A 24,850-nucleotide genomic window follows, 5' to 3' on the forward strand; every position below is an offset into this window, starting at 1 on the left:
AACAATATTTGTCAACTAAGAGATATTTTAAATATTTAAATCCAAATGTTAAATGTTACACTTAAATGTTAAATGTTGAATCTAAATGCTAAATTTAAATTTAAATCTAAATGTTAAATCTAAATTTAAATGTTAAATTTAAATTTAAATCTAAATCTAAATCTAAATGTTAAATCTAAATTTAAATGTTAAATTTAAATTTAAATCTAAATGTTAAATCTAAATGTTAAATCTAAATCTAAATCTAAGTGTTAAATCTAAATGTTTCGGGTGAAACTAAATATTTAGCTAACATGCAAATTCAAATGCCGGTAACAGGAAGTAACAAAATAAAAGCTTGAGGAGGTCAGAGTGTGTTTATATTGGCAAATAACGAATAAATCTTATCCGGGGAAATGGACTCTTGGACATGGATTATCGTGATATTAACTAAATAAAATACCAAACACATTTGAGAAACTTTTTTTGAAGAGTACTTTGAGTTTTTAGCTTCACTTTTATGAAGGAATTATGACCTGTAGCCACTATAGCCAGCCACAAGGGGGCGCACTTTGACTGATCTGTCATGTTTTTCTCACTGCAATGACTTTATTATTTATTTAAAAAAAAAAAATGTTTTTGTTCTAATTCTGCTCATCCCAAAATTCAGATATGGGTAATAAGAAATGTGAAGTACTTTGTTTCCAATTACTGATATATATTTTCCCCTCTTTTGTCCATAACATCATGTCATTTAGTTCATACAGTGTCACCTTCCACAAGTGAAAGTGAGCTCATCAGTCAAGGGAATGAAAATGACAGACTGCAAGAAAGTCCACCGCATCAAAGAAGGAGTAGGTTAAAACACTTTTCAAATCTGTACTTGGTTCCTGGGCACTGTGCTATGGTTGCCCTCTGCTCACAACACCCCTGAGTACAAGACAGTTGTGTAGTGTGAACAGTACAGTGATCTTAAGACTTTGAAAGTCATGTAGTTTGACCAAAGCTTAACGTTAAATGCCAACCTGACAGAATTTAAGCACCAGTTTGTTTTTCGTTCTTGTTTTGTCAGCCTCAATTGGATCACTGTAAGCAACCTGTAAACTGTTTTAGGATTAGATGTCTTGATTCCTCTACCTACAAGTCATTATAAGGGGTGTAGACTGAGCTTAGTAGCACAATTCAGTAATTTGTACTGAAAGGGAGAGGCAACTCTCAAACCTAGCTCATCTCATTCAGTTTCGCTTCACCCTAAATCCTAAAAGGCTGCCTTTTAAAGGAAACACACCTAAAAAGATGGAATTAGGGTTAAGTTGCACTTAGATAAAATGAGATTAAAATCATACAAAAATATTTCCCTTTGACCTCCTCTCTTTATGCAGTGCGAAGTACAGTGCCTTCACCACTGAGGGACAGTGAGGCCAGATATCAGGAGACAGAGAGCAGCACTCGAGAGAGTGAAAATCAGGGCCAGGCAGGGGACCCGAGACAATTGTTTCCTTATAATGTGGCAGAATTTGTGTAAGATATTGTTTGGGCTTCATAGAAATACAGTGTAGATGTTGGTCTATTTACATTATGAACCTCTGATATAAGTCTCTCTCGCTCTCTCGCTCTCTATGGGCTTTCTGCTGAGACCCTGACCTCTTCAAGCTTTTATTTTGGTACTTCCTGTTACCAGCATTTTAATTTGCATATTAGTTAAATATTTAGTTTCACCCGAAACATTTAGATTTAACATTTAGATTTAGATTTAACATTTAGTTTTAAAATGTAGATTTAACATTTAGATTTAGATTTAGATTTAACATTTAGATTTAACATTTAACATTTAAATTTAGATTTAACATTTAGATTTAGATTTAGATTTAAATTTAGCACTTAGATTCAACATTTAACATTTAAGTGTAACATTTGGATTTAAATATTTAAAATATCTTTAAGTTGACAAATATTGTTGTAAATGTGCAAAATAGTGACTCTCAAAAATTCACACCAGTTTTTTAAACATGGTTTGACTCTAAATGTGACAAAATGTTGCTGTTATTTTCAGCCTGAGGTGCTTTACAAACGGCACCCCATAGTGTCCCGGGGTTAGAGGATGATGGTGTGACGTTAATGTGTTGTTTTACATTATATGTGTCACATCATGATTAATCAGTCTCTTGTGCCGCCCTCTCGGCATCCGCCCATGTTGCCTGTACCAGGGGCCGCCCCTGGTTGTCTCTAATTTTGTGCTTCTGCGTGCAGTTTATTCTGTGCTGTTTGGTATTTAAACAGATTCCTCTGGACCTTGAGTTAAAATAATGTCATCATTGTCCTGTTTGATTATTTTTGATCGGTTGCCTTGTATATTAAAGACTTTAACATGTCAAACATATTTTATGTTATATGAGGTTCAATATTAAATGGATCCTATTTATACTTGAAGCATGTGTATGGCCTATGGCGCGGCTTTATCTCTGAAACACGGTGATATCGTTTGAGCGCCGTCTCAATGCACCAACGTGTCCATCCGCCCAGTGTTACATGTCATGTATTTTTCTCATGATCGCGTATAGCAGGTGAAAGTTTGAAACGCATGTTCCGCACAACACATTTCAAGACCACATCTGGTTGATTATCGTTTCCCTTTACACGACCTTGTGCGTGGGTTTCGTCGTAATGGCGATGGGAGGATCTATTTTCCACCTCAGAAAACGAGGTCCACCCATTTCGCCATTTCACGAACTGTGGCTGCTTCGTAGCGAGGAGCAGAGGAGCCGTGGCACTAGCGCCAGTTTGAGCTTCCACCACTTCACTTCTAGGTATTTCCGACGAGGTCAGATGATTAACTAACACCCGACCGTCCACTGACCATTGTGGGACCAGCTGTGATCGCTGTGCGAGGCGCGGACGAGACAAACAAGCCATCGAAGGTCGGGTTAGCTAGTGAGCTAGCACTTAGCCTGCCTAGCAACGTGTGTGCTGATCTCAGCCGACAAAGACTCCACGTCTGTCGCGTTTCTTTCTGAGCCCGTTGCCTTCAAGAAGACACGTTGACGACCGCCGTGCAGGACACGAAGCCCAAGGAGATGGCGAGCTCCGTGGGAAACGTGGCTGACAGCACAGGTTGGTTGACCCCCACTGCCTGACTCACGTTTAGCTCTTCGGCGGAGCAACGAAGCGAGCTGCAGAGACGACGCCACCATCTTCCGTGTCGGGCCGGGCATGTGGCTCGCCAAGCATATGCATATACATAAAATGAAATCGAACACAACAGCATTAGCTTCGTTTGTCCAACCGCTATCGTGTCTGCTCACATTACACCCGAGTGATGGCCGTAGACTCTGGCTAATGCTATTGTTAGCATACCTAGCAGCAGTCAGTGCCAAACGAATGTATTTTCCTTGTAATCAGATGATCGATCATGTTGACGACTAACTTAGCAATACTTGAATCCCGGAAGTATTACTGGTGCGTTTTGTTTCCTGAATGGAATTTGCTTATGGGCCTTTTGCTGGTAGCCACCATGTAGCCTCATCGGTATCCAATTGCTGTTGTGTTGTTACACGCCAGAAAATGGTTCCCTCCATTATAACAGCACAGCCAAACCACGTCAGGGGCCAGATGACTGACACTAGCTACTACAAGTCACGGATTCTCCTTCTATTAAAACGAGCCCCTCCCCCCAAAAGTATGCTTTATCTGTTGTGATCATTCACTAAGTCTATCGTTATGTAATACAATCCCCACCAAATGTACATGCATGTATGAGGATGTAGTTATTATGGGTGGATGAACCTGATCTTCTGCGATCATGACTAATGATTCATCAGAACGGCGGCTGTTTGCAGGTGTGTTTTGAAAATGTCAAGTTCCTCCCCAACCTGCTGTACACTGTGTCCGTGGCTTCATGTTGTTGCAGCCACAGCCAGAGTGAACTGAGTTCAGGTTACACTGCAGGTTCATATTCAAATTAGGATGTGGTCTAATATAACACATTGAGTAGAAACATAAATCAGAGAGAAGAAATATGTCTAATGATAAACCATATACATTCAAAACACATTTAAATTTACATGACAGGTGTACTTTTGTATTTTTCTAATGGAGATGCCAGAACGTCTGAATTTCTGTCATTGTATCCCTCCCTCTGTTGATCTTTTCATCCTGTGCATTCATATTTTTTTCCCACCATTTTTGTTTTGCTCTACTGACCATATACGTTTAACTGATGGACACACAACTTCATGTGATTGGACACACAACTTCATAATTCATTCCGCCTGATCGTACACGTAGTTACAATCAGCACATCGAAAGGTATACAAATATTATAGACTAAATTGTTTGACAATATTAAGTTACTGGCAGTGTATGAGCAGTGCAACCTTACATTTTCTCAAGAGTAATATTCACAAACTAGATTTTTAAATCAACTGTAAATCTAAAAATGTATATGAAGAATGATATACATATGTTCAGATTGCAACACATGATCTCAGTGAATTATAGATTTTGGCCCATGATCTGGTTTTCCTTTAAGTTCAAATATGTAAGTTGTCATTGGCAGCATTAGACACATCTCCTTATTTTTTTTTGTGTGTTTTTCATTTGTCTGCTTTAATTTCTTCCATCACCTCTAACGTGTTGTTTCCCCCTGTTTGGGATGTGTTGGTGCTCCAGAACCAACAAAACGTATGCTTTCCTTCCAAGGGTTGGCAGAGCTGGCGCACCGGGAGTATCAGTCAGGAGACTTTGAGGCAGCCGAGCGCCACTGCATGCAGCTGTGGAGACAGGAGCCCGATAACACGGGCGTCCTGCTGCTCCTGTCCTCCATCCACTTCCAGTGCCGAAGACTTGACAGGTGAGGTGTGGGGGGGCCGACCACTGAACATGTGGAAGTGGCAGTGAACAGTGGGTCATCTCTGACTTTCAAAGCACACAGCTGCTCCCGGGAAGTGATATGCAACAACTCTACTTTCCTCTCAATCATAACGCTGTTGGTGGGAATCACTTAGCTAAGCAAATGCCACGGTGAAGGTTTTGGGGGTTGCGAATCACAGGCTTAAATGTTTGATGTTTATGCTTCCTCTAATGCAAACCGTATACTCCAAGGTGATTTGAATTTAATTTGCTATCGTTCTCCTGTCAAATGCAGCACTAACAGAAATCGGTCTCTCATCTTACATTGTTCATTAAGTTGAACATTTAACTTTAAAGAATGCATATGTTCTGCTGTGTGTCATGTATTAATCTTTTCAGCGTTTTTAGGATATTCATCCCAATGTGCTGTTTAAGTGCTCACCCTAACGTCTTAAAACAACTTTTTCCCTTCATTCACTCGCACCTTGACGCTGCCTCTACGCAACCCATTGAGCCAATACTGCCAGCCACTCCCTTCCGGACTGTAACCATTATGTTAACTGTTCTGGTCCTACAGGTCCGCTCACTTCAGCACCTTGGCCATCAAACAGAACCCAATGTTGGCCGAGGCCTACTCCAACCTAGGGAATGTGTACAAGGAGCGCGGCCAGCTCCAGGAGGCCATAGAGCATTATCGCCATGCTCTGAGACTGAAGCCAGATTTTATTGACGGATACATCAACCTGGCAGCAGCGCTGGTGGCCGCGGGGGACATGGAGGGAGCAGTGCAGGCTTATGTGTCAGCGTTACAGTATAACCCTGTGAGTGAAATGCTATGTGATGAAATCTTAATCTATTGAGATGTTAAACAAGTTTGGAGAAAAATACATTTGTGTTTTTATTATAGCAGTAAAATATATATTTTTTTCCTCCTCAGGATCTTTACTGTGTGCGCAGTGACTTGGGCAACTTGCTCAAAGCCCTTGGGCGTTTGGAAGAGGCCAAGGTACGTTACAGCGCGTTGGCATTTGTTTAGATATGGTGTTTGTGTTTATTTTTATTTTTTTTGTTTCCTTTTATTTTCCTTTTCCATACACTAGTAGTTTTAACTTTCCCCCACTAGGGGCCATAGATGTCCCTTTTCCTTCTGACATTTTTTAAGCCTTGGGAGTTCTTTCCCTTCCACCCCTTTGGCAAAAATTAAGGAGTTAAAATTGTAGCTTTTTCACATTATTCAGTTCAGTGAGCTTCTCACCCTTAACTTACCAGAAACCATTGGAAATTTGGACTGGAATGAGTCACCGGCCATATAAGGCAACTGACATTTCAGTAATTTTTTAAATCATACTACACATACTTTCAATTGCTAACTTTTTACACAGCCACATGTAAATCATTTTTCAGTATAGTCTTTTAATGACACATGTCCCCATTCTGTATCACTTTTACTCACAATGTTCTTTGCTTTACCCCTGGCCTTTAACCAGAGGTCAGCCCCTCCCCTTTCAGGAAGAAAGGCTGGAGTTTAAATTTACGTGAATCTATTTGGTTATTCGTGAACCTCGGCCTATGCATTTTCATATTGCCTTTGGAGGGAAAATGCTGGCTCGGTCTTTGAAGAATACATGAACTGATGAGAAGCTAGTTAAACTTTGCCTTGCATAAGATAAGATGGTTTCTAGCCTGACCACTATACTCCAATGTAATTCATCAAGTTCCCAAAGACAAGTGTTTGGTCTCAGTTTGCTGTCAGCACATTAGCTGCCAGTGTTAATTTGTTTTTTTATTTTTATTTTCAATTGCTATGTTTTCACTTGCATTGTCACTCTATTACAGGGGGGGCGGGGGGTGTCCCTGGGTTGGGTCGGGTCAAATCTAGAGATGTGGAGTTGTCCTACTGGTTACAGGCCATCTTATCTTGTGCTAGAGGGGGGTAAAGGAGTGGGGAGGAGCATCAGGGAGCCGCAAGCTCCCCTGCTCTGTCGCTCCACCCCCCGCGCGCTCGCTAAGGATTGGTGGAGTGCGCGCATAGAGCTGTCTTCCTGACCCTTCTGCTATGACCAATTGGTGTTAGTTATTTTTTATTAGAAATTTGATTGCTAATGAAATCTGTACTCGGCCGGTTATCAACTCTGATAACCGCTGCCATTGAATCGATTTCTTTAACAGAACTAGTTTTCAAGTCACTTAAAATGGTCCATGCGGCATCAGGCAGATAGCTCCCAATCTGCATTCCACCACCTGCGTCAGATGCTGGTATAGAAAGGCAAAAGTACGCGCAGCAACAGCGATGATCTCTTTATTTCAGATTTGTGGAGGCTTCTAGGTACAAATAATTAAACCACAGACTTTTCTCCCTACCCCATTGGCCAGGATTCAAGAAAGCAGGCCAGGATAAAGAAATCCAAGTTTGAAAAACATTTCATGAAAATGCTAAAAGAATAACTGAAAGGCAATGATTAATACTTTTTCCCCTTTTCCTTCAACGTGTAATTTTCCCAGAGACATGGGATCAGTTCATTTGGGTAAGATCAAGCCAGTAACTGCCCTCCTGTAGTTGGACAAGCAAACCAAATTGATGGACAGCTGGATTCCTGACAATATTTATTTGATTGATAAACTGATCACATCAGAGCCTTTCTTCCCTCCCTGTTACTCTTCAAGCATTCCTTTTGTTTTCTTTGAAATGAAACATTCATTGCATGAATGAAAACTACGAATAGTCAGTTTTTGTTTGTTTGTTGTGATTTGGAAGAACCTGTTATGTTTCCATATTTAAAAAAAAAAAAGAATTTATTGTTTGAAAACTTTACTAACGATCTTGTTGTCTGATTTTGTCTCTTTTGGTTTTTCCACAACTGATATTGTTATTTAGAAGGTTTCAGGTGGGTGACACTATTCCTGCGTAGGTGCCTGGCGGAAAGGAACACTAGGGCAGCCTCAGTCCTCTCCTCTTCTTCCAGCCAGCTCCGGCCACCACTCTGACAAAGTCCAAAAATATGGTAACGGGTTTGTAACTGCCAACAAAAGAAAAACCACCTCACTTTATGCTTGAGCTCCTCTGTCTTGTGGCTTCCATTGAAGTAACAAAACAAATTACAATAAGCATTTCTTAAAATATTCTATACTAATTACCCAATTCTGTATTAGTAAAAAGAAACTTGGATTTGGAAGCAATAATCGTGAAAGAAAAGTAAGAACCCTCTAACTCTTACATGTTGGTTATTTTTCCTATTTTGTTTTGTTTTTCCTTCTTTATTTGGAGTTGCAGCGTTCTGATGATGCAGATAGTGCGCTGTGAGTCTGCAGTAGCGCAGGGGCTGCGCAGCGAAACCCTCCAAGCGACCAAAAAGACGGAAAGCGCAAGCATGCGACCCCCACCCCCTCTCTACCTTGGGCCTGTTTGTTGTGGACCTCTCCCCACTCTCAACCAGCCTCGCTCCCAAATGCCCCAAATCTCAGATTTAATATTGGCTTCTTAGAAACATTCCTGCTTGTGCAGGAAATGTTTTTTACTCATTCAACGACAAACAATTGTTAAGTTCCAAATGCCCAATGTTTTAACATCAGTCTTGTCACTGGTTGAAATCTCATTTCCCATAATTTCCCTGTATTCTGAGATACTTGATGGGTGCGGAGTGTGTGCCAGTCTGGTGTCGCAGGTGTTCTGCTAGGGGTTGGTGGTCTGCAGCTCTCTCATCTGGCCTTTTAGCGAGCGCAGCAGCGAACGCAATGACCTTTGCCAGGCGCAAGGTCGCGCAAGCGGCATACTGTGGTGATAGTGGCAATACACACACCGCGCGCTTGCGTTTGTTGCGCATGCATTACAGGGACCATCACCTGCACAAACGGTCATTCATCCCAGGTTGTGAGATGTTATAATCACATCACTTAGGCCTAATTTGTGAAGACAAACTATTTAATTTTCAAATTTTAATTTGGGATACTACAAATCTATATTGGTGTTATTCAAGAGCCATGTTTATACCAGAATGTGGAAACCACTACATTTGGAGAGTGTTATCATAACTGCAGGATGAGGGCCTACGTGTGGGTGTTGGTTGGATTTGCGCAGCGCAGGAAAAAGCAATGCAGCTTAGCGCTGCAGACGTGCGCAAGCAAGCCCATGCTGTAGACTCACTTTTTTCCATCACAGAGAATTGTCACTAATTTTGCTTTCTCTGCCCTTTTTGTTTTTTCTTACTTTTATTCTCAATCTTCTTTTTATTTTTTTATTTTACAATCCCTTGTCCTCCCCTCTACCAACTATACCTCTCCCACTCTACCTCTACTCCTTTCCTGTGGTTTTTCATTGTGAACCCACTGAAGGCTTGTTACCTGAAAGCCATTGAGACTCAGCCCAACTTTGCAGTGGCTTGGAGCAACCTGGGCTGTGTCTTCAATGCCCAGGGAGAGATATGGCTGGCCATACACCATTTTGAAAAGGTTAGCGATAGTTGTTCTCACACCTTCTACTACTTTCTGTCTTAACATATTCTTGTTGTGATCCATGTTGCTAAGCTTGGTTTCCTTTTTTAGGCTGTCACTCTGGACCCAAATTTCCTGGATGCTTATATCAACTTAGGAAATGTTTTGAAGGAAGCCAGAATCTTTGACAGGTGAGTCCAAACCATGAAATTTACCCTAATACTCCATTTATGTATTCATGTCTAGTCCGTAGTACTTTGGAAAATAACCACCCTGACCCTCATCTTGTGGAATTTTATAATGAGTCACAAACATTGTCACATTTATTTACTCCCTGTTTGTGTTGGTCTTGCAGCTGTGTTTTCACATTCCATTGTTAAAGCAGTATCTGCTTAAACAGCTATTATAGTCTGGGCTGTATATTCAGCTGCTGAAACTGTGTCTGAAATATGTTAAATTTGTCCACCCCTAATACCCCTAATGGCTTGTTAAAGATATTTGAAGAAAATAAAACTACAGTTTAAATTTCAGTAAATAACAAGTCTGTTATTGAAGCCTTGTCTGCACCTTGTGTTTCCAGGGCTGTCGCTGGTTACCTGAGAGCCCTGAGTCTTAGCCCCAACCATGCAGTTGTCCATGGAAACCTGGCCTGTGTCTACTACGAGCAAGGTCTCATTGACCTGGCTATTGACACTTACCGTCGTGCTATTGAACTGCAGCCCCACTTCCCAGATGCCTACTGCAACTTGGCAAATGCCCTGAAGGAGAAAGGCAATGTAAGGCAATACTTGATATGTGTGACCGTTTTAAACAACACAATCTTGAATATTTATCAGGTCTTTTTGAGTCATAAGCATTTACTGAAATTAGCTTAAAGTCCCACCGTCTCTCCCAGGTGTCGGAAGCAGAAGAGTGCTACAACACGGCCCTGCGTTTGTGTCCAACTCACGCAGACTCCCTTAACAACTTAGCCAATATCAAGCGTGAGCAGGGCAACATTGAGGATGCAGTGCAGCTGTACAGAAAAGCCCTAGAGGTGAGTAAAGAATTGTATCCTTGTTTGGTATGATGGGGAAATATTGCTGTGTTCTGTATATGAGCATGGTATTCTCGGACTGTTCTGTCGTAACCTTTTTTTATTTCTTTCCATCAGGTGTTCCCAGAGTTTGCAGCAGCTCACTCTAACTTGGCCAGTGTCCTGCAGCAGCAGGGGAAACTCCAGGAGGCACTCATGCACTACAAGGAGGCCATTAGGTTTGAAAAGGCTTTAGGGGCCTTCTGACTTAATTTATGTTAATGAGGCGTTATTCCATCATAGCAGATGCAGAAATATCTATTCTGTTAAGATAATTCAGTAAACCTGAGTATATTTGAGTTTCTTACATAGGTTGGTGTTTTTCTATTTGATTTTAGAATCAGCCCCACATTTGCTGATGCCTACTCAAACATGGGTAATACACTGAAGGAGATGCAGGATGTACAAGGGGCACTACAATGCTACACCCGTGCCATCCAGATAAACCCTGCCTTTGCTGATGCTCACAGCAATTTGGCCTCAATCCACAAGGTATGGATAGTTCTTACTTTTGTATATCATTCTCTTGTGACTTTCAGTTTAGATAAAGATTGTAATGGAATCTTCGGAGAGACTGCCTCCTCTCCCTGAGACGTAGTGCAGCTCTCTGTCCTGTTTTGGGAAAGTGTGAGAGCATGGCCAAGGTCAAAGGCTTCACTCCTTAGACACCACAGATATGAGACTGCGTAAGCAGGCAATAATGTCTCCAGGACTAGAAAATACATTTACTAGTTTAGGAACTAGGAAAGCACAGACTAAATTATCTTTGAGGGGTTCAAAGTGTGATCTCAGGAAATCAGACTGAAGAATATGAGAGGACATGCACGGTTGTATTGATAGATTCAGATTTTCTCCATGGCCAAGCTTCAATATATTTCAGCATAACACATGTGTTTCATACATCAACAATTTTACTTACTAAGAGACAAATATATAATTTTCCATTTTTGCAACTTCAGGCATTGTAGTGTCGTATTTTAATCTTCCTCTTTAATTTCAGGATTCTGGAAACATCCCAGAGGCCATTGCATCTTACCGCACAGCCTTGAAGCTCAAGCCAGACTTCCCAGATGCTTACTGCAACTTGGCGCATTGCCTCCAGGTTTGTAGATGTAGATGTGTTTTTTTATACGAGCAGACATTATTCCTAGTGAGAAGTACGTCACTAACCTCTGTAATCGGTATCCCTCCTCCAGATTGTGTGTGACTGGACAGATTATGATGAGCGAATGAAGAAGCTTGTGAGCATCGTCGCTGATCAGCTGGATAAGAACCGCTTGCCTTCAGTGCACCCACACCACAGCATGCTTTACCCACTCTCTCACAACTTCCGCAAGGCAATTGCTGAGCGCCATGGGAACCTTTGCCTGGACAAGGTACACAAAATGATGAAAGCAAGTAACCTTTAATTCACTTTTTTGGGAGGTGGATGGTGATGGCAGTGGCTGTCTGCTGGGATAAGTGGGAAGGTAAGGGTTGGGTGAGATACAAGATGTTCGTGAAAAGAGCAATATGGTGGTGAATGGGTTGCTTGCAGGGATTATGTTAAGGGTTGATGCTGTACATGATTTGAGAAGAAGATATGTCAAGTTTTGTTTATCCTAAGTCAATGTAGAATCCGTTGTCTTGCTGTAGTTATATCTTTACTCCCTTGTCATCCTACAGGTCAACGCGCTGAACAAACCTGCTTTTGAGTATCCAAAGGACCTGAAGGCCAGCAGTGGACGTCTGCGTGTCGGATATGTCAGCTCTGACTTTGGTAACCACCCGACGTCTCATCTGATGCAGTCCATTCCTGGAATGCACAATCCTGAGAAATTTGAGGTGGGTGATCTTAATAGTAATTTTATTCCTAGAGATGATCAACTCAACTTGCAATATAGAGCCTTCTGGATGTTGGAGCATTTATTTGTTTAACCCAGCAGTGAATAACTTCTTTTCCTCCAGGTGTTCTGCTATGCGCTAAGCCCAGACGATAGCACCAACTTTCGTGTCAAAGTGGTAGCGGAGGCTCATCATTTCACAGACCTCTCACAGGTAACTGTCACAGCCAGGAGTTGCTTCTTTATTTTTATTTTTTTAATTCCATAAAAAAAATATAACAAAGGTAATACCCTTTCCTCCAGATCCCTTGCAATGGCAAGGCAGCTGATCGTATTCACCAGGACGGACTTCACATTCTTGTCAACATGAACGGATACACCAAAGGAGCCCGAAATGAGCTTTTCGCCCTCCGCCCAGCCCCATTACAGGTAAGCTCGTAAGATTTCTTCAAATTGACACAATTGAGAAAAAACACGTAAAAGCTTCCTTGCTTACATTCAGCCCAATCTCTGTTGATGAGAGAATACAGCGAATGGTTTGCCTCAAATAATTCAATATATGTTGATCTCTTTTTTTTTCAGTGTATGTGGCTGGGTTACCCTGGAACCAGCGGGGCTCCCTTCATGGACTACATCATCACTGACAAGGAGACGTCACCTTTGGAGGTGGCCGAGCAGTATTCTGAAAAGCTTGCCTACATGCCCCACACGTTCTTCATTGGAGATCACGCCAACATGTTCCCTCACCTCAAGGTCTGTCCATCCTCACAATGCTGCTCTCTTTCAAATAAAATTAACTACATTCACTATAATCAGGATGTTGGCAACATTTTCTTTTTTCATTCACAGAAAAAGGCAGTGATTGATTTCAAGTCTAATGGACACATCTTCGACAACCGCATAGTCCTTAATGGTATTGATCTGAAGGCCTTCCTGGACAGTCTGCCAGATGTCAAAGTAATAAAGGTGAGTTTGGGCTTCTACAGCATTGTGTCACTGTTCTTGTTACATTGTTGAGATTTGGTCACAGTGACAAACCAGAATGCAACACTATGTTTATTGATGATACAGCACTGAACTATACCCAAGCATTTGAGTTGAAACTGTTCTTTTTGACAGATGAAGTGTGACAACAACCAGGAACCTGCTGGGGAAACTAATGGAGCTCTCTCCATGCCAGTTATTCCCATGAACACTGCAGCTGAAGCCATCATCAACATGATCAATCAAGGTCAAATCCAGGTCACAATTAATGGCTTCACTGTCAGCAATGGCCTGGCCACCACACAGGTACGTCTGGCTCGGACACACTTGACAGTATAAATGCAAACAATGAGCTGTATAGCATGGGCCTAAAGAGCCTGCAAATGCTGATACCAAGTCCAGAGCAGCAAATTAATATAGCCCGCTGCTTTTCCAGATCTTTTCAGCAGCCACTCAGACTATGTTCCTAAAGGTAAAGTTCGATCATGAAAGTAAGGTGGTAGCGCAGGAGTGTTGGTGAAGGGAACTGGTGGCACAAGGGATTGGGCTCAAAATAATCCTACAATCATGGCTTGGCAGGATACTAATATCAATTGGTTCAACAATTAAGATCAGTCACACAGAAGCACTTTGGCAACTTCAACGTAAAACACTTTTGTCCCCCCCGCCCCCTGAAGATCAACAACAAAGCTGCTACTGGAGAGGAGGTTCCCCGCACAATCGTTGTGACAACCCGCTCCCAGTATGGTCTTCCAGAGGACTCCATCGTCTACTGCAACTTCAACCAGCTCTACAAGATTGACCCCCCTACTCTTCAGATGTGGGCCAATGTAAGTTAGACATACATGGATAGAACAACTTTGAATGTTCCTTCAACTCTGCAAATAATTTATGCTTTACTCTACTGCCTTCTCATTGCAGATCCTGAAGCGTGTATCCAACAGCGTGTTGTGGCTTCTTCGCTTCCCTGCCGTGGGCGAGCCAAACATCCAGCAGTATGCTCAGAACATGGGTCTGCCTGGCTCTCGCATCATCTTCTCCCCTGTGGCACCCAAGGAGGAGCATGTGAGGAGGGGCCAACTGGCTGATGTGTGCTTGGACACTCCTCTTTGCAATGGTCATACCACAGGCATGGATGTTCTCTGGGCTGGAACACCCATGGTCACCATGCCAGGTGAGGGCACTAGGATTTCCACATCATGTTTTGTTCATTCTAATTCAAAAATTCTGAAACTACAATGGTACCTTCAACCTATGAATCCACATTTAAATTCATTGCATCTGGATTTTTATTTGGATCTGCACCAAATTACACTGTGCATAAATATCATTCCCCTAAACCTTTCCCCTAAACATATATATAAATGAATTATACTCGAGGCTGCTTTTTAATTGTGAAACCTCTTTGTAAAGGTGAGACCCTCGCCTCCCGTGTGGCTGCCTCACAGCTCAGATGTCTGGGCTGCCCTGAGCTAATAGCCCAGAGTCGTCAGGACTATGAGGACATAGCGGTCAAACTGGGCTCTGACATGGAATAGTAAGTACACCTGATCCATTTGATCATTACAAAACATCTTCAAACAATACCAAGTCTGAACATTTTTCTTCCTTCCCTCCAGCCTGAAGATGGTTAGAGCACGTGTGTGGAGGCAGCGAATCTGCAGCCCTCTTTTCAACACCAAGCAATACTCCATGGACCTGGAGAGGCTCTACCTGCAGATGTGGGACCACCATAGCAAGGGCCACAAGCCAGAACCTCTGGTCAACTTCCAAACAGAGACGAGTGAGAACGCCTGAAGTGGAAGATATCTTTCCCCCATTTACCCGAGCCATGTTTATCCCCTGCCATCTGGTTATTTGTTTTTTTTTTTCAGCCCCCTAGCTTGAGTCGTCAGCCTCCACTCCATTCCCCCTCTGATCAACTCCATCTTTCTGTAATTTACTCTTGATGGGACTCTTACTTGTGAAGGAGCCTATGGGTGCACACATGTGACACCCCATCACATCATCTCATCTGCATTTCCTGAGCCAGATAGATCCTGAGACTTTCAGGCAGCTTATCTGTGACTCTTGTCCTCAAAGTATATTTGGTGACCATGAAGGGGTCGTGAATGCCCTGCTTGCCCCTCCCGTACTTGGATCAGTGGATTTTTGTTTCTTCCGTCAGTGTGAACACAGGACTGACTGCAGCTTGTGGAGAGAATGCCCAGCCATCATTACTCTTTGGATCCATTTATAAATGGAGAAAGAGTTTTGCGTGTTTTAAAAAGACAAATGTTGCACCATAAAAATTGTTACTCTGACTTGCTTTTCATCAGCTTTAACGTGCAAATGTAAAAAATAGATTGCAATTGTTCTTTAGTTTGTCTTGAGCTGTTATTCAATGAATGCAATTGGTAGATGTGCAAGTTTTGAGGAATATGTCATGATAAAGAGTTCCTCCCCTCACCTAATGCCAACTTATATTTTTGTTGTTAATCAAAGGGTATGTTTAGTAGCTGTTGTCCTGTTTGATGTCACACTCTGATTTTAAAAATGATCGGGCAAGGCCGGACAGAGAAATTTCAGGTCGTTGGAAAAGGCCCAAATTTCTGGTTAGATGTCAGAGCTGAACACAAAATGATCTTTTTTTTTTAATTACTCAAGGACAGCCTAGGTAAGTATTTTCTAAGCAGTTTTTGTTTTTGTAATGTCTGTTAACCCTTTGCTGTCAATGATGCCTTAAGGCTATAAATATAATAAAAAAATTCAAGAGATGGCAAACCTGTCCTGTATTCTACACTGCACAAAATGGTTAATGTATGTACGCGATACAGAACATTGTGTTTTATTGGCGTGTAATCAAACTGACGCCATGGTCACACAGTGATGACAAACCGATCTTTGAGTTAGTTTGTATCTCCATCTTGTTGTGATGACACTCATCCCAATTTGAAGCTGATCTGATGTAAGCCCTGGGACAAGTTCCCCAAAGTAAAATGTGCGATATGGCCACTAAATGCAAAATAGCAGGCTTCCTGTTGTGTTTTGCAAATTGCACGTTCGACTTTTTTGTTTGCCTGGTCAATCAATACATGTATATGGATTCTTGTGAAGATCGGTCAATGTGAACATGTTCCGGGGTTATGTAAGAATTTTTGCATGTTACAGCCTCAAAAAGCCAATTTGCCTGAATAATATTAATAACTAGTTAATTAAATGTGTCCTACACTGATTTCGTTTAAGCGTCAGAAGCCAAGGTTTGAAACTACTGGGTTATTCTCTTACAATAGGTTTTTAAGGCATGATAAATCATCCAGTATCTAAAATCCAATAACATAAGAATAACTTAAGTAAGGCTGTCAAATATCTTAAACTATGTAAATTGAAAAACAAAAATAAATTATAGAAATTATAAAAATTCTAATTAAATTGAGAAAACGCTGGATGTGCACATTCGCTAATGCGCAGGTGGGAAATAATTAAATTAGATTAAAACAAATACATTTTTAAGTAAATTTTCACCACTTTCTAATTTTCTGCCTGTCAGTGCTCGGGCCCTAATAACTGAGTCAAATCTTGTCCAGACCTACTCTATGTAAAAGCTGTTTATTTAATGAGATGTTCATTTCATTGCTGGGGAAGATTTTGGGTAAACTTATTAGACAATAGCCTAATGTTAAGGTTAGCTATTTGCAATGGTGTTCTAAGCTTGATGAATAAAATAAAATGATTTAAGATATATAATTTTAGAAAAAGGGAAATATGGTTAATGAGCATTTCTAAAATTTTGAGAGAACAAATAATGAAAATGAGGAATTATATACACAGCTATTTCTGTAGTGTTTATGGTAATAAATAAATAAACATTCTCTCAGATTTAAAACGTAATGAATAATTTCTTAAAACCTTTAATAAACCGAACACAGGTCGCACATTACGTCACAGGGGAACACGCCGCTCCGATTGGTCCAATTTCCTCGTGACAACTTCCGGTAAAATGGAGCACAAGATTTGAAATTTGCCCTGGCTACGTAACGTCTGTCTACCTCATTTTAACAACAGCAGCGCGTGAGGTAATTATATCCCAAACCAAATATATTTAATGATGGTGACTTTAAATGCTTCGCAATGGAAACATCATTTTAAAGTCTGTTAATGTAGCGACGTGCTGCTAACGGTAACTTAGCTAACATTAGCTACAATCAGCTACCTGTGTCGTGCAGCTTTGTTTGCAGATTGTTTTCTTCTCTTTGTAGCTACAGCTGAATAACTGAGCGGGTCAATTGGCAAGTGGACACGTTAACCAGCAGCTAGCCTAACTGTGTGGCGTGTAAATCACATGTTTGACTCCCGTCCTGGACTTTAAATGTTAAATGACCTGAACGCCGCTGTTTTCCCAGAGGAAACCATGAACGATGACAACCGCCAGTTGTTTGAGAGAGTCGCCAGGAAGATGGGCTGGATGGACCAGGGAGGACTGGACACCGCGGAGAAGAAGGTGTGTGTGTTGTGCACCTCGGCAGCCTCCAGACGAACACGTGACACTTATTTCTTCTATTTGTGAAACTTGTTGAAAACTATTTATACTTGGATTACTGGGGGAAGGAACACTTCACATGCAAACGATGACTTTCAGTTTTCACATTGTTAGTTTTCTGTCATTAATAATCTCTGGTTCCTGTTTATTTAATGTGAGGATTTAGTGTTTTTCCTTGTCATGTCATGTATCAATATAAGCTGAGTAAATGTTAGATTTTTGACACTCTCCTTTAGCCATGGGAAATCAGCTTTAGTTTAGTTTTGGAAGCATAGTTTATAATGTCTTTGTGTGTTGTAGTTCTCTCTCAAGTACTAATAAGTCTAACGTGGTACTGGTAAATACACTGGTAAACACCTTGGATACCTGCCGTCTCGATAACACAGCATTTCAAGGGTTATTATGTCCTGAGCTACTTTGCTTATATTTAATTATTGGGGCGTGTGAGTGGTTGTGAGACTCGTGCTGGAAATATATCTCAAATTCAATGATTATGACCTTATTATGAAACCTGCAGAAACTCTATACTCTGTCTGCCTCCATTGTTTCTAGCTGATCAGTTCGATTGGCAAGAGTCGTTTTGGCGCCACGAGTGGTCATCGACCTGCAGATCCAAAAGCATCGCCCGTCCTGCTTGGCCTCTCTGGAAGTGAAGATGAATCGGATAAGGAGAATCAGTGCTTCAAAGGCAACGATTACAGAGACAAGTCTTTGATTGAGTCCAGTGACGACGACTTTGACCAGTGTGAGTGAGTTGAATTGCATAAATATCTTTAAAATAAATGGTGCACTTTACACAAACAGTAATTGGTTCATTTTGCCTTTTTGTTCCTCAGTCCTTGTGGGAAGGGCTACACCGAAAGCGAAGCCGGAAACAAAGGGAACTTGTAGCGCTGCAAAGAAAGACAAGTTAGAAAATTATTCTGAAGCAAAGTCTCTGTCCTGTATTGCTTTTAGTTTAACCTCTAATCTGTGAGTTTAACCTCCGAACCGTTTCTCCCTTTCAGTTCAAATGTTCTTGTGGTGAGCTCAGACGATGAGGGCAACTTTGAAACATGTAAGAGTTCTTTTTCGTTGTCATTATTTGTAGCCATGGACAATAAATGACTCAAATGCGCAACAGAAAGAAGTTGAAAACATATTCATACTGTGGATCATGCTTCACTCAGTTCATCCTTTTGCATATTTCAGTTCTGCAACGAGTGAAGACACCGAACACCAAGACTGAGAAAGTGTCAGAGAGTGGAAGTGAAGACAGGTGAGTTGTGTCAAAATTGTTTCTGCCCCTAAAAGCAGCGTCTCTGTCCGGGAGAAAAACCTTTAACCATCTGATTCACCTGTCTTTGTCTTTAAAGCCTCAAAAACTTCATCGTGGACGACTGCTCATCAGACGATGACTTCATTGACACAAAAATATCTTTGAAAGGTAAGACATATGAGATGCTTTCGGTGCTGATGTTGTATTTCAAAGAACTGAACTAAATGTGTATAATGGTGATGTTCTTCAGTGCCGAAGAAGAGCAACACTCCAGCAGCCCAGCCTCCACGGAGGAGACCACTGTCTCAATGGGACTCCCCTGTCTTTGTCAGTGACAGTGACGATGATGATGATAACATTGTGGTCAAAAGCACGTGGAGAACTCGCCACTCAAAACCCAAACCGCCGGGGAAAGCTAACAAGAATAAAGCTCCGCTGCGCGATGAAGACGACAGCGCTCCATCACTGCCCTCGCTCCCCGTCTCATCTCCTTTTTCTTTCCGGCCACCCAAAACTCCAACATCTCTGGGCACTCCTAAGTTTACGTTTACAACACCTTCGATGCTGGTTGAGTCGGAGAGTTCTGAGGAGGAGTTCACATCGTTGCTAGAGAGACTGAAAAAGAAAAACAAACTCCCTGGCACTTCATGCTCCCCAAAGAACGCTAAAGGTAACTTTCTGAATTTCCTTCACCTATACCACACATTTTTTATTGAGGCCGTTATAATTTCTTACATTAGTTTGATAGAATGTTCACTTACATTTCGAAATTTCATGTTTTATTCTTGACATTTTGTCTTTATTCTCGCAAATTAAAAAAAATCTCTGTTTGGCTAAGTTTGACTTAATTCATATTTTGACTTTATACTTGAAATTCAAAATGGAATGAAAACTACTCTTATTATTTTTTACGCTTGAATCTACACTCTTCCCAAGCTCACATCTTGTGTTTTTATTTTAAATCTAGAGAACAATAAGGAGCCTCCTTTGTTAGCTCCTCCGGCACGAACAAAACCAGCTTCTAAATCATTGGGGGAAAAACCTCTGCGAGTGAAAGCACCTGGGAAATCCACCATCTTGAAGCCGATGGTCAGTCAGACAGAGCCCAGACACGGCCCCATTAGCAGGTACTTATGTTGACATATTTATCTACAGTGTTTAAATGTGAAGCAACGTTTGTGTGTGTCCCTCACTCAGTTTTCACTCTGATCTTTCTGTCCTCTCAAGGGTAACTTTGTGTAAAACCCCCGGCTGCTTCCTGGAGTCACTGTCAAACCCTGGCTCCAGCTATAGCCATGGCTTCAAGCAGAGCAAGGAGAACCTCACCAGGAAACTCTACCATTTGTACAACACCACTGTATTCGACAGCAAGGTGAAGACGGCGATTCCCTTTGTTTTGTTTTTTATACATTTTATAAATATCATCTGCTCTAAAATGTGTGTTTTTCATTGTTTAACTTATTTGCTTACATGTGTTGTATTTTCTTTTTTCCTGACCTGACTTTTCCAGCTCCCTGTTGATATGTCAGTGACCTGGAATAAGAAATTGCGGAAAACGGCTGGTTACTGTGTCACGGGGCAGGAGCGAGGTGGAGGGAGCCGCTACGCTCGCATTGATCTGTCAGAGAAAGTCTGTGATTCTGCAGGTAATGTTTTAATAACCCAGATAGACTGAAGTAATAAACCTTGTCTGTTTTACTATTCCCTAACTGTAAATATGTGAACCTCTACTTCCTAATATTCACTCTTAATTTATTTCCCGTGCCTCTCAGATCGTCTTAGGGACACGTTGATTCATGAGATGTGTCACGCGGCGACGTGGCTGATTAATGGCGTGAGGGACGGGCACGGAAGCTACTGGAAGCTCTACGCACGCAAATCCACTTTGGCGCATCCCGAGCTGCCCATGGTCACTCGCTGCCACAGTTACGACATCAAGTACAAATTCAAGTACCAGTGCACTCGCTGCCAGAATACGTAAGTAATGATATTAATCTTGCATTTCCCAGACTTGTGTTTTGATTTTCCGCTTTTGAAAATTCCTAACTTGTGATTCTTTACAGTATTGGGCGTCACTCCAAGTCCCTGGACACCCAGAGGTTTGCGTGTGCCCTCTGCACAGGTAATCTTGTCTTGCTGACTCCCCTCAAGACGCGCGCTCCTGCGCCTTTTGCCAACTTTGTCAAAGAGAATTATGGGACTGTGCGACAGGGACTAGCAGGACAAAGCCACGCGGAGGTGATGCGTAAGCTAAGCGCCGACTTCGCCTCAAAGACTAAACTCAGTCAAAGCTGAGATCCGGAATTTGTCTTTAAGTGAAGCTGTGGCTTGAGCTGCACAACCATAGGAAACCTGTTCAGATTCTCAAATACCTCAGTCAACCAGGTTTACAATAATATGCAGCTGTGATTATTGATACTGAATCTATTTTTATACTTTTCTATGTCGTATTTGTTTTTGTTTGTATGTGACTATTAACTGGAGCAAGTGGAACTGAGGAAACTGAGCCAGCTTATGTTTGTGAGGTTGTGTCACATCATGACGAATAATATATTCTGGAGATCAGTTTTTGTGTTTTTAATATTTGATTCTTCTTCTAAATAAATTTAAACTCTGTTTTTACATTAAATGGTCTCTTGACATCTTTATGTAGGTAAATCTTTGGTTGTTTACTTTAAACGAAACTGTTAAGTATTAATCTGTTAAAAGTTAAACAATGTTAGATGAATACAGTGTCGGCAGAGTCTAAAGGGCTCATACTCACATGAAGTGGTTGACTTAGCTACTTAACTTGTAAACTAAGGTTCAGGGCCACACCTCACTCACCTTTAATCACCTGTCAAGCCTGAATATAACCAATCAAACCATCACGCTCTGTTTGTCTAACATTTCTCAAGCTGCATTTCCCTTCATCCATTCACCATTCTACCTCATCCCTTCATCCTCTCTTCCCTTATCCCTTCTTATTCACTTTGGTAAATACTTCTTGCATGTCTTGTTCTAAGTACTGACTGGGGTACTCAGTAAGCTCGGGTTGGGGTGATGCCTGACGTTAACCCCACCTTGAGTTTCCCCTCTGCCCAATCACCAGCACATCCTGTCCCACCAGCCTATCAGACACCTCTTCACCTCAAGCCCTTCTCTCAACGTCCATTCCTTTTTCCTCAACATCAAATATATCAGACCTCAACAACCTTCAGTATACAGTACAAGAGTACAAATCTACTTTTGTTATCCAAAAGTAGATTTACTTTTAATATTTGAGGTAAATGTGTCAGTGTGTGTGTGAAACGGGGACAGAGTTTTTTCTTATGACTCCTCGTCTGCTATCAGTCAAATATTGACAGGTAGGAAGCAGTTCTTTTGTTTGAATAAGCAAACACCAGCTGTGGACACACGACTGTCTGCGTTGATGAGGTTTTAGATCTCAGGTTCCGACATTATGAAACTAAATGTACAATCTGCACCGCTGACGTAAAACAGGAAGATGCAGATGGAACCAGTGCTGAGAAAGAAACGGGTGTGATGCTTCACCATGTTGTGTCTGAAGCAGATATGAGGGGGAGTGTGCTACATCTTTCTTCCCGTTGGCAGTGAGGTCAAATTGAATGGAGCTCTTTTAAAATAGTATAAATTGAGGACGATCAGAAGAGCGGAGCACGGTGAGCTTCCCGTCATGGACATCCACTGCAATGTGTCGACCCTGGCCAGTCAGACACAGATCGAGTCCAGCCTCTACCACCTGATCGAGATGGTCGTCATGTGTCTGAGCTGCAGCTTGAACACCATGCTCAGTGTTCCTTTGGTCTGGGTCATCACCCGCTCGCCGTCCCTCCTCAGAGACACTCGCTTCCTGCTCCTCGCACATCTCCTGCTGTGCGACAGCCTCCAAGTACGTCTGACCAGTTGTGTTTGTCTTTTTAACGAAAGCGTGTCTATAGAGCTCCTGTTAATCCTGAGATGAGAGTGTGCTCTTTGTCCACATCTCAAATTCCAGCAGCTCCTCTGGACGATCAAAGCGGTTCTTATGAGATCCGGAGGAGGGATGTCAGTGACCCAGTGTCTGATCTTCTCTGCGGCTTACCAGGCCTACTCATTGGTTTGTAATGTGTTGATTTACACTTTATTAAGGATAGTCTGCTTCTTTTTTAAAGTTGCAAATTTAACTTTGGTTGTTTTTTATAGTTGGTTAGATAATAAAAAAAAAAACTGATGGCCATTTGTCACTTTAGAATAATCACATCATTTGTGGTAATGAAAAAGATTTGTAATCGTGTACTGTTTTGGTCACCGATTGGTTCTGTCTGCTTTCAGTTATTGCACAGGCTCACGTTTGCTTGTTCTCGTGGGGTCAGCTTCACCAAAGTGAATTTCTTAATAGAATTATATCAAATGATGAATAATCTATACTGTGGAGAGAAGAACACTAAGACCAAAGGACGTCTAAAACATCTAAAATACGTCACGGTTAGGTTAAAACAGTGACCCACAGTTAGGCCACATTGTATTAGTAGTGTTTTTAATAGTCTGATTAATGCTGTGGTCCCTGTAAACAGCTCTGACAGGACAAAGTGAGGGCTGCATCTCACTTTAATGTCAGTTCTTGTTGCCCAGGTGGACTTCTTGCTGAGCACTGCCATGGCTGTGGACCGATTTGTCGCTGTCAAGTGGCCTCTGCGCTATGAACTGCTGACCCGTACACGGAGGAAGCGAGCAGCTGTTACAGCCATATGGACCGTATCGTTTGTGCTCATCGCTGTGGCTTTGGGTATCAGCCTCAGCAACATCAAGGTGAATTTTTCCTTTCAGCGCTGTCGCCCTCTCATCCTGATGCCCTGCCTGTCAGAGACGTCGGCCGCGCTGCTCTACTGCACCTTGGGCAGCGCTGTGGTGCTGCCGCTCTGCTCCCTGACCATCCTGGGATGCTTCTGCCTGCTCTGCAGGGACATGCACGCCGGGCTGCTCTGCTCCAAGAGAGCGTGGGTGACGCTGACCCTCCAGGCTGTTCAGACTCTTCTCTTTTCAGTTCCTGTGATCATGGAAGGCTACCTGATCCCTGCACACCTGCACAGTGATGCTGTGGATATAGCATCAACCATCACCTACAACCTGGGGGTGTCCCTCATCCCTCTGGTCTACGGGTATCGCTCACGGGAGCTGCAGCAGCGGATACGACAGGCTGCACACATGTGCAACGTCCCCATCTTAACATAAAATCTGATTTCAAAGACTTCACAGTTCTTACCTGCAGCGCCTGAATGAGAGCAGTTTAGTCCTTTTCGGCACAGGGGATCTTTCTGGTACCAGCTGGTATGATGCTGTAAGGTCACAGCGTCTTCCTGTGCTGCTTTCACATCTCAAAGACAAACAACACGCGTTGTATTTCCTCCAGTAGAATGATATCAAGCTTTTGTGATAAGAAAAGGAAACTGAGATAAAAACCCGAGCTGTTCAAATATTGATTACCACCGCAGACGTTAAGGACTTTATAATAGAACAAAAATAAATAAAGGATGAACCCAGACACTCGCAAAGCTTACTCATGGTCATAATGTTTTCAAATCCATGATCGTAAAATGTCTCATTCTTACACGATTGGTAATAACATGCACTTTTGGGAGGGCTCCTTCCACATTTGTAGGAAAACCTGGACCATCATAGTCTCACTATGAAAGTTAAAGTTAGACAGTCCTCCTTAATCCCTCTTTGTCCTCACAATCATTATATAATTATTCAAATCTTCCATTTGAATGGTCCCTCTTGACTTTCAGTTTTTTTGTGTTGTTCTGATGCCGTCCCATATACACTTGATAAATAATCATTGCTCCACATTGCAAAGTCATTCTTTAAGGACTTTAATTTAAAAGATGCAGCTACTCTATTGTTTACCATACATGCTGTAGACAAATCAACAGTGGATTTATAAAAAAAACAAT

At 41.8% G+C, this 24,850-nt stretch overlaps 3 protein-coding genes across 11 annotated transcripts; all 3 read left to right on the plus strand.

The window, feature by feature from the left end:
- Positions 1-2,706: 2,706 nt before the first annotated feature.
- ogt.1 (O-linked N-acetylglucosamine (GlcNAc) transferase, tandem duplicate 1) lies at positions 2,707-15,900 on the plus strand. 8 transcript variants are annotated; one of them, XM_062394544.1, is made up of 23 exons: positions 2,707-3,090; positions 4,648-4,828; positions 5,405-5,648; positions 5,765-5,833; positions 9,157-9,273; positions 9,367-9,446; positions 9,836-10,031; positions 10,151-10,291; positions 10,409-10,509; positions 10,669-10,822; positions 11,331-11,432; positions 11,527-11,724; positions 11,996-12,154; positions 12,278-12,367; positions 12,457-12,582; positions 12,736-12,906; positions 13,003-13,119; positions 13,273-13,443; positions 13,574-13,609; positions 13,815-13,967; positions 14,059-14,311; positions 14,551-14,674; positions 14,757-15,900. In XM_062394544.1, exons 1-23 carry the CDS (start codon positions 3,054-3,056, stop codon positions 14,932-14,934), a joined length of 3,198 nt encoding a protein of 1,065 aa, XP_062250528.1. In that variant the 5' UTR covers positions 2,707-3,053; the 3' UTR covers positions 14,935-15,900. The 8 variants fall into 8 exon arrangements, with proteins under 8 accessions (XP_062250528.1, XP_062250529.1, XP_062250530.1 ...); XM_062394545.1 differs by having other exon boundaries at positions 11,527-11,706; XM_062394546.1 differs by having other exon boundaries at positions 4,678-4,828.
- A 1,171-nt stretch (positions 15,901-17,071) lies between these two features.
- On the plus strand, positions 17,072-21,537 carry gcna (germ cell nuclear acidic peptidase). 2 transcript variants are annotated; one of them, XM_062393858.1, is made up of 13 exons: positions 17,072-17,192; positions 17,520-17,617; positions 18,209-18,401; positions 18,493-18,589; positions 18,664-18,713; positions 18,848-18,914; positions 19,012-19,082; positions 19,165-19,584; positions 19,882-20,041; positions 20,142-20,286; positions 20,425-20,560; positions 20,687-20,891; positions 20,978-21,537. In XM_062393858.1, exons 2-13 carry the CDS (start codon positions 17,528-17,530, stop codon positions 21,207-21,209), a joined length of 1,866 nt encoding a protein of 621 aa, XP_062249842.1. In that variant the 5' UTR covers positions 17,072-17,192; positions 17,520-17,527; the 3' UTR covers positions 21,210-21,537. The 2 variants fall into 2 exon arrangements, with proteins under 2 accessions (XP_062249842.1, XP_062249843.1); XM_062393859.1 differs by having other exon boundaries at positions 18,493-18,565.
- A 1,053-nt stretch (positions 21,538-22,590) lies between these two features.
- Positions 22,591-24,128, plus strand: LOC133959234 (adenosine receptor A2b-like). The gene is made up of 3 exons (XM_062394354.1): positions 22,591-22,806; positions 22,912-23,013; positions 23,529-24,128. The coding sequence occupies exons 1-3, from the start codon at positions 22,591-22,593 to the stop codon at positions 24,126-24,128; spliced, it is 918 nt and encodes a 305-aa protein (XP_062250338.1).
- Positions 24,129-24,850: the final 722 nt, after the last annotated feature.

The sequence above is a fragment of the Platichthys flesus genome, chromosome 8, assembly GCF_949316205.1.
Source record: "Platichthys flesus chromosome 8, fPlaFle2.1, whole genome shotgun sequence".
NCBI classification, from domain to species: domain Eukaryota; kingdom Metazoa; phylum Chordata; class Actinopteri; order Pleuronectiformes; family Pleuronectidae; genus Platichthys; species Platichthys flesus.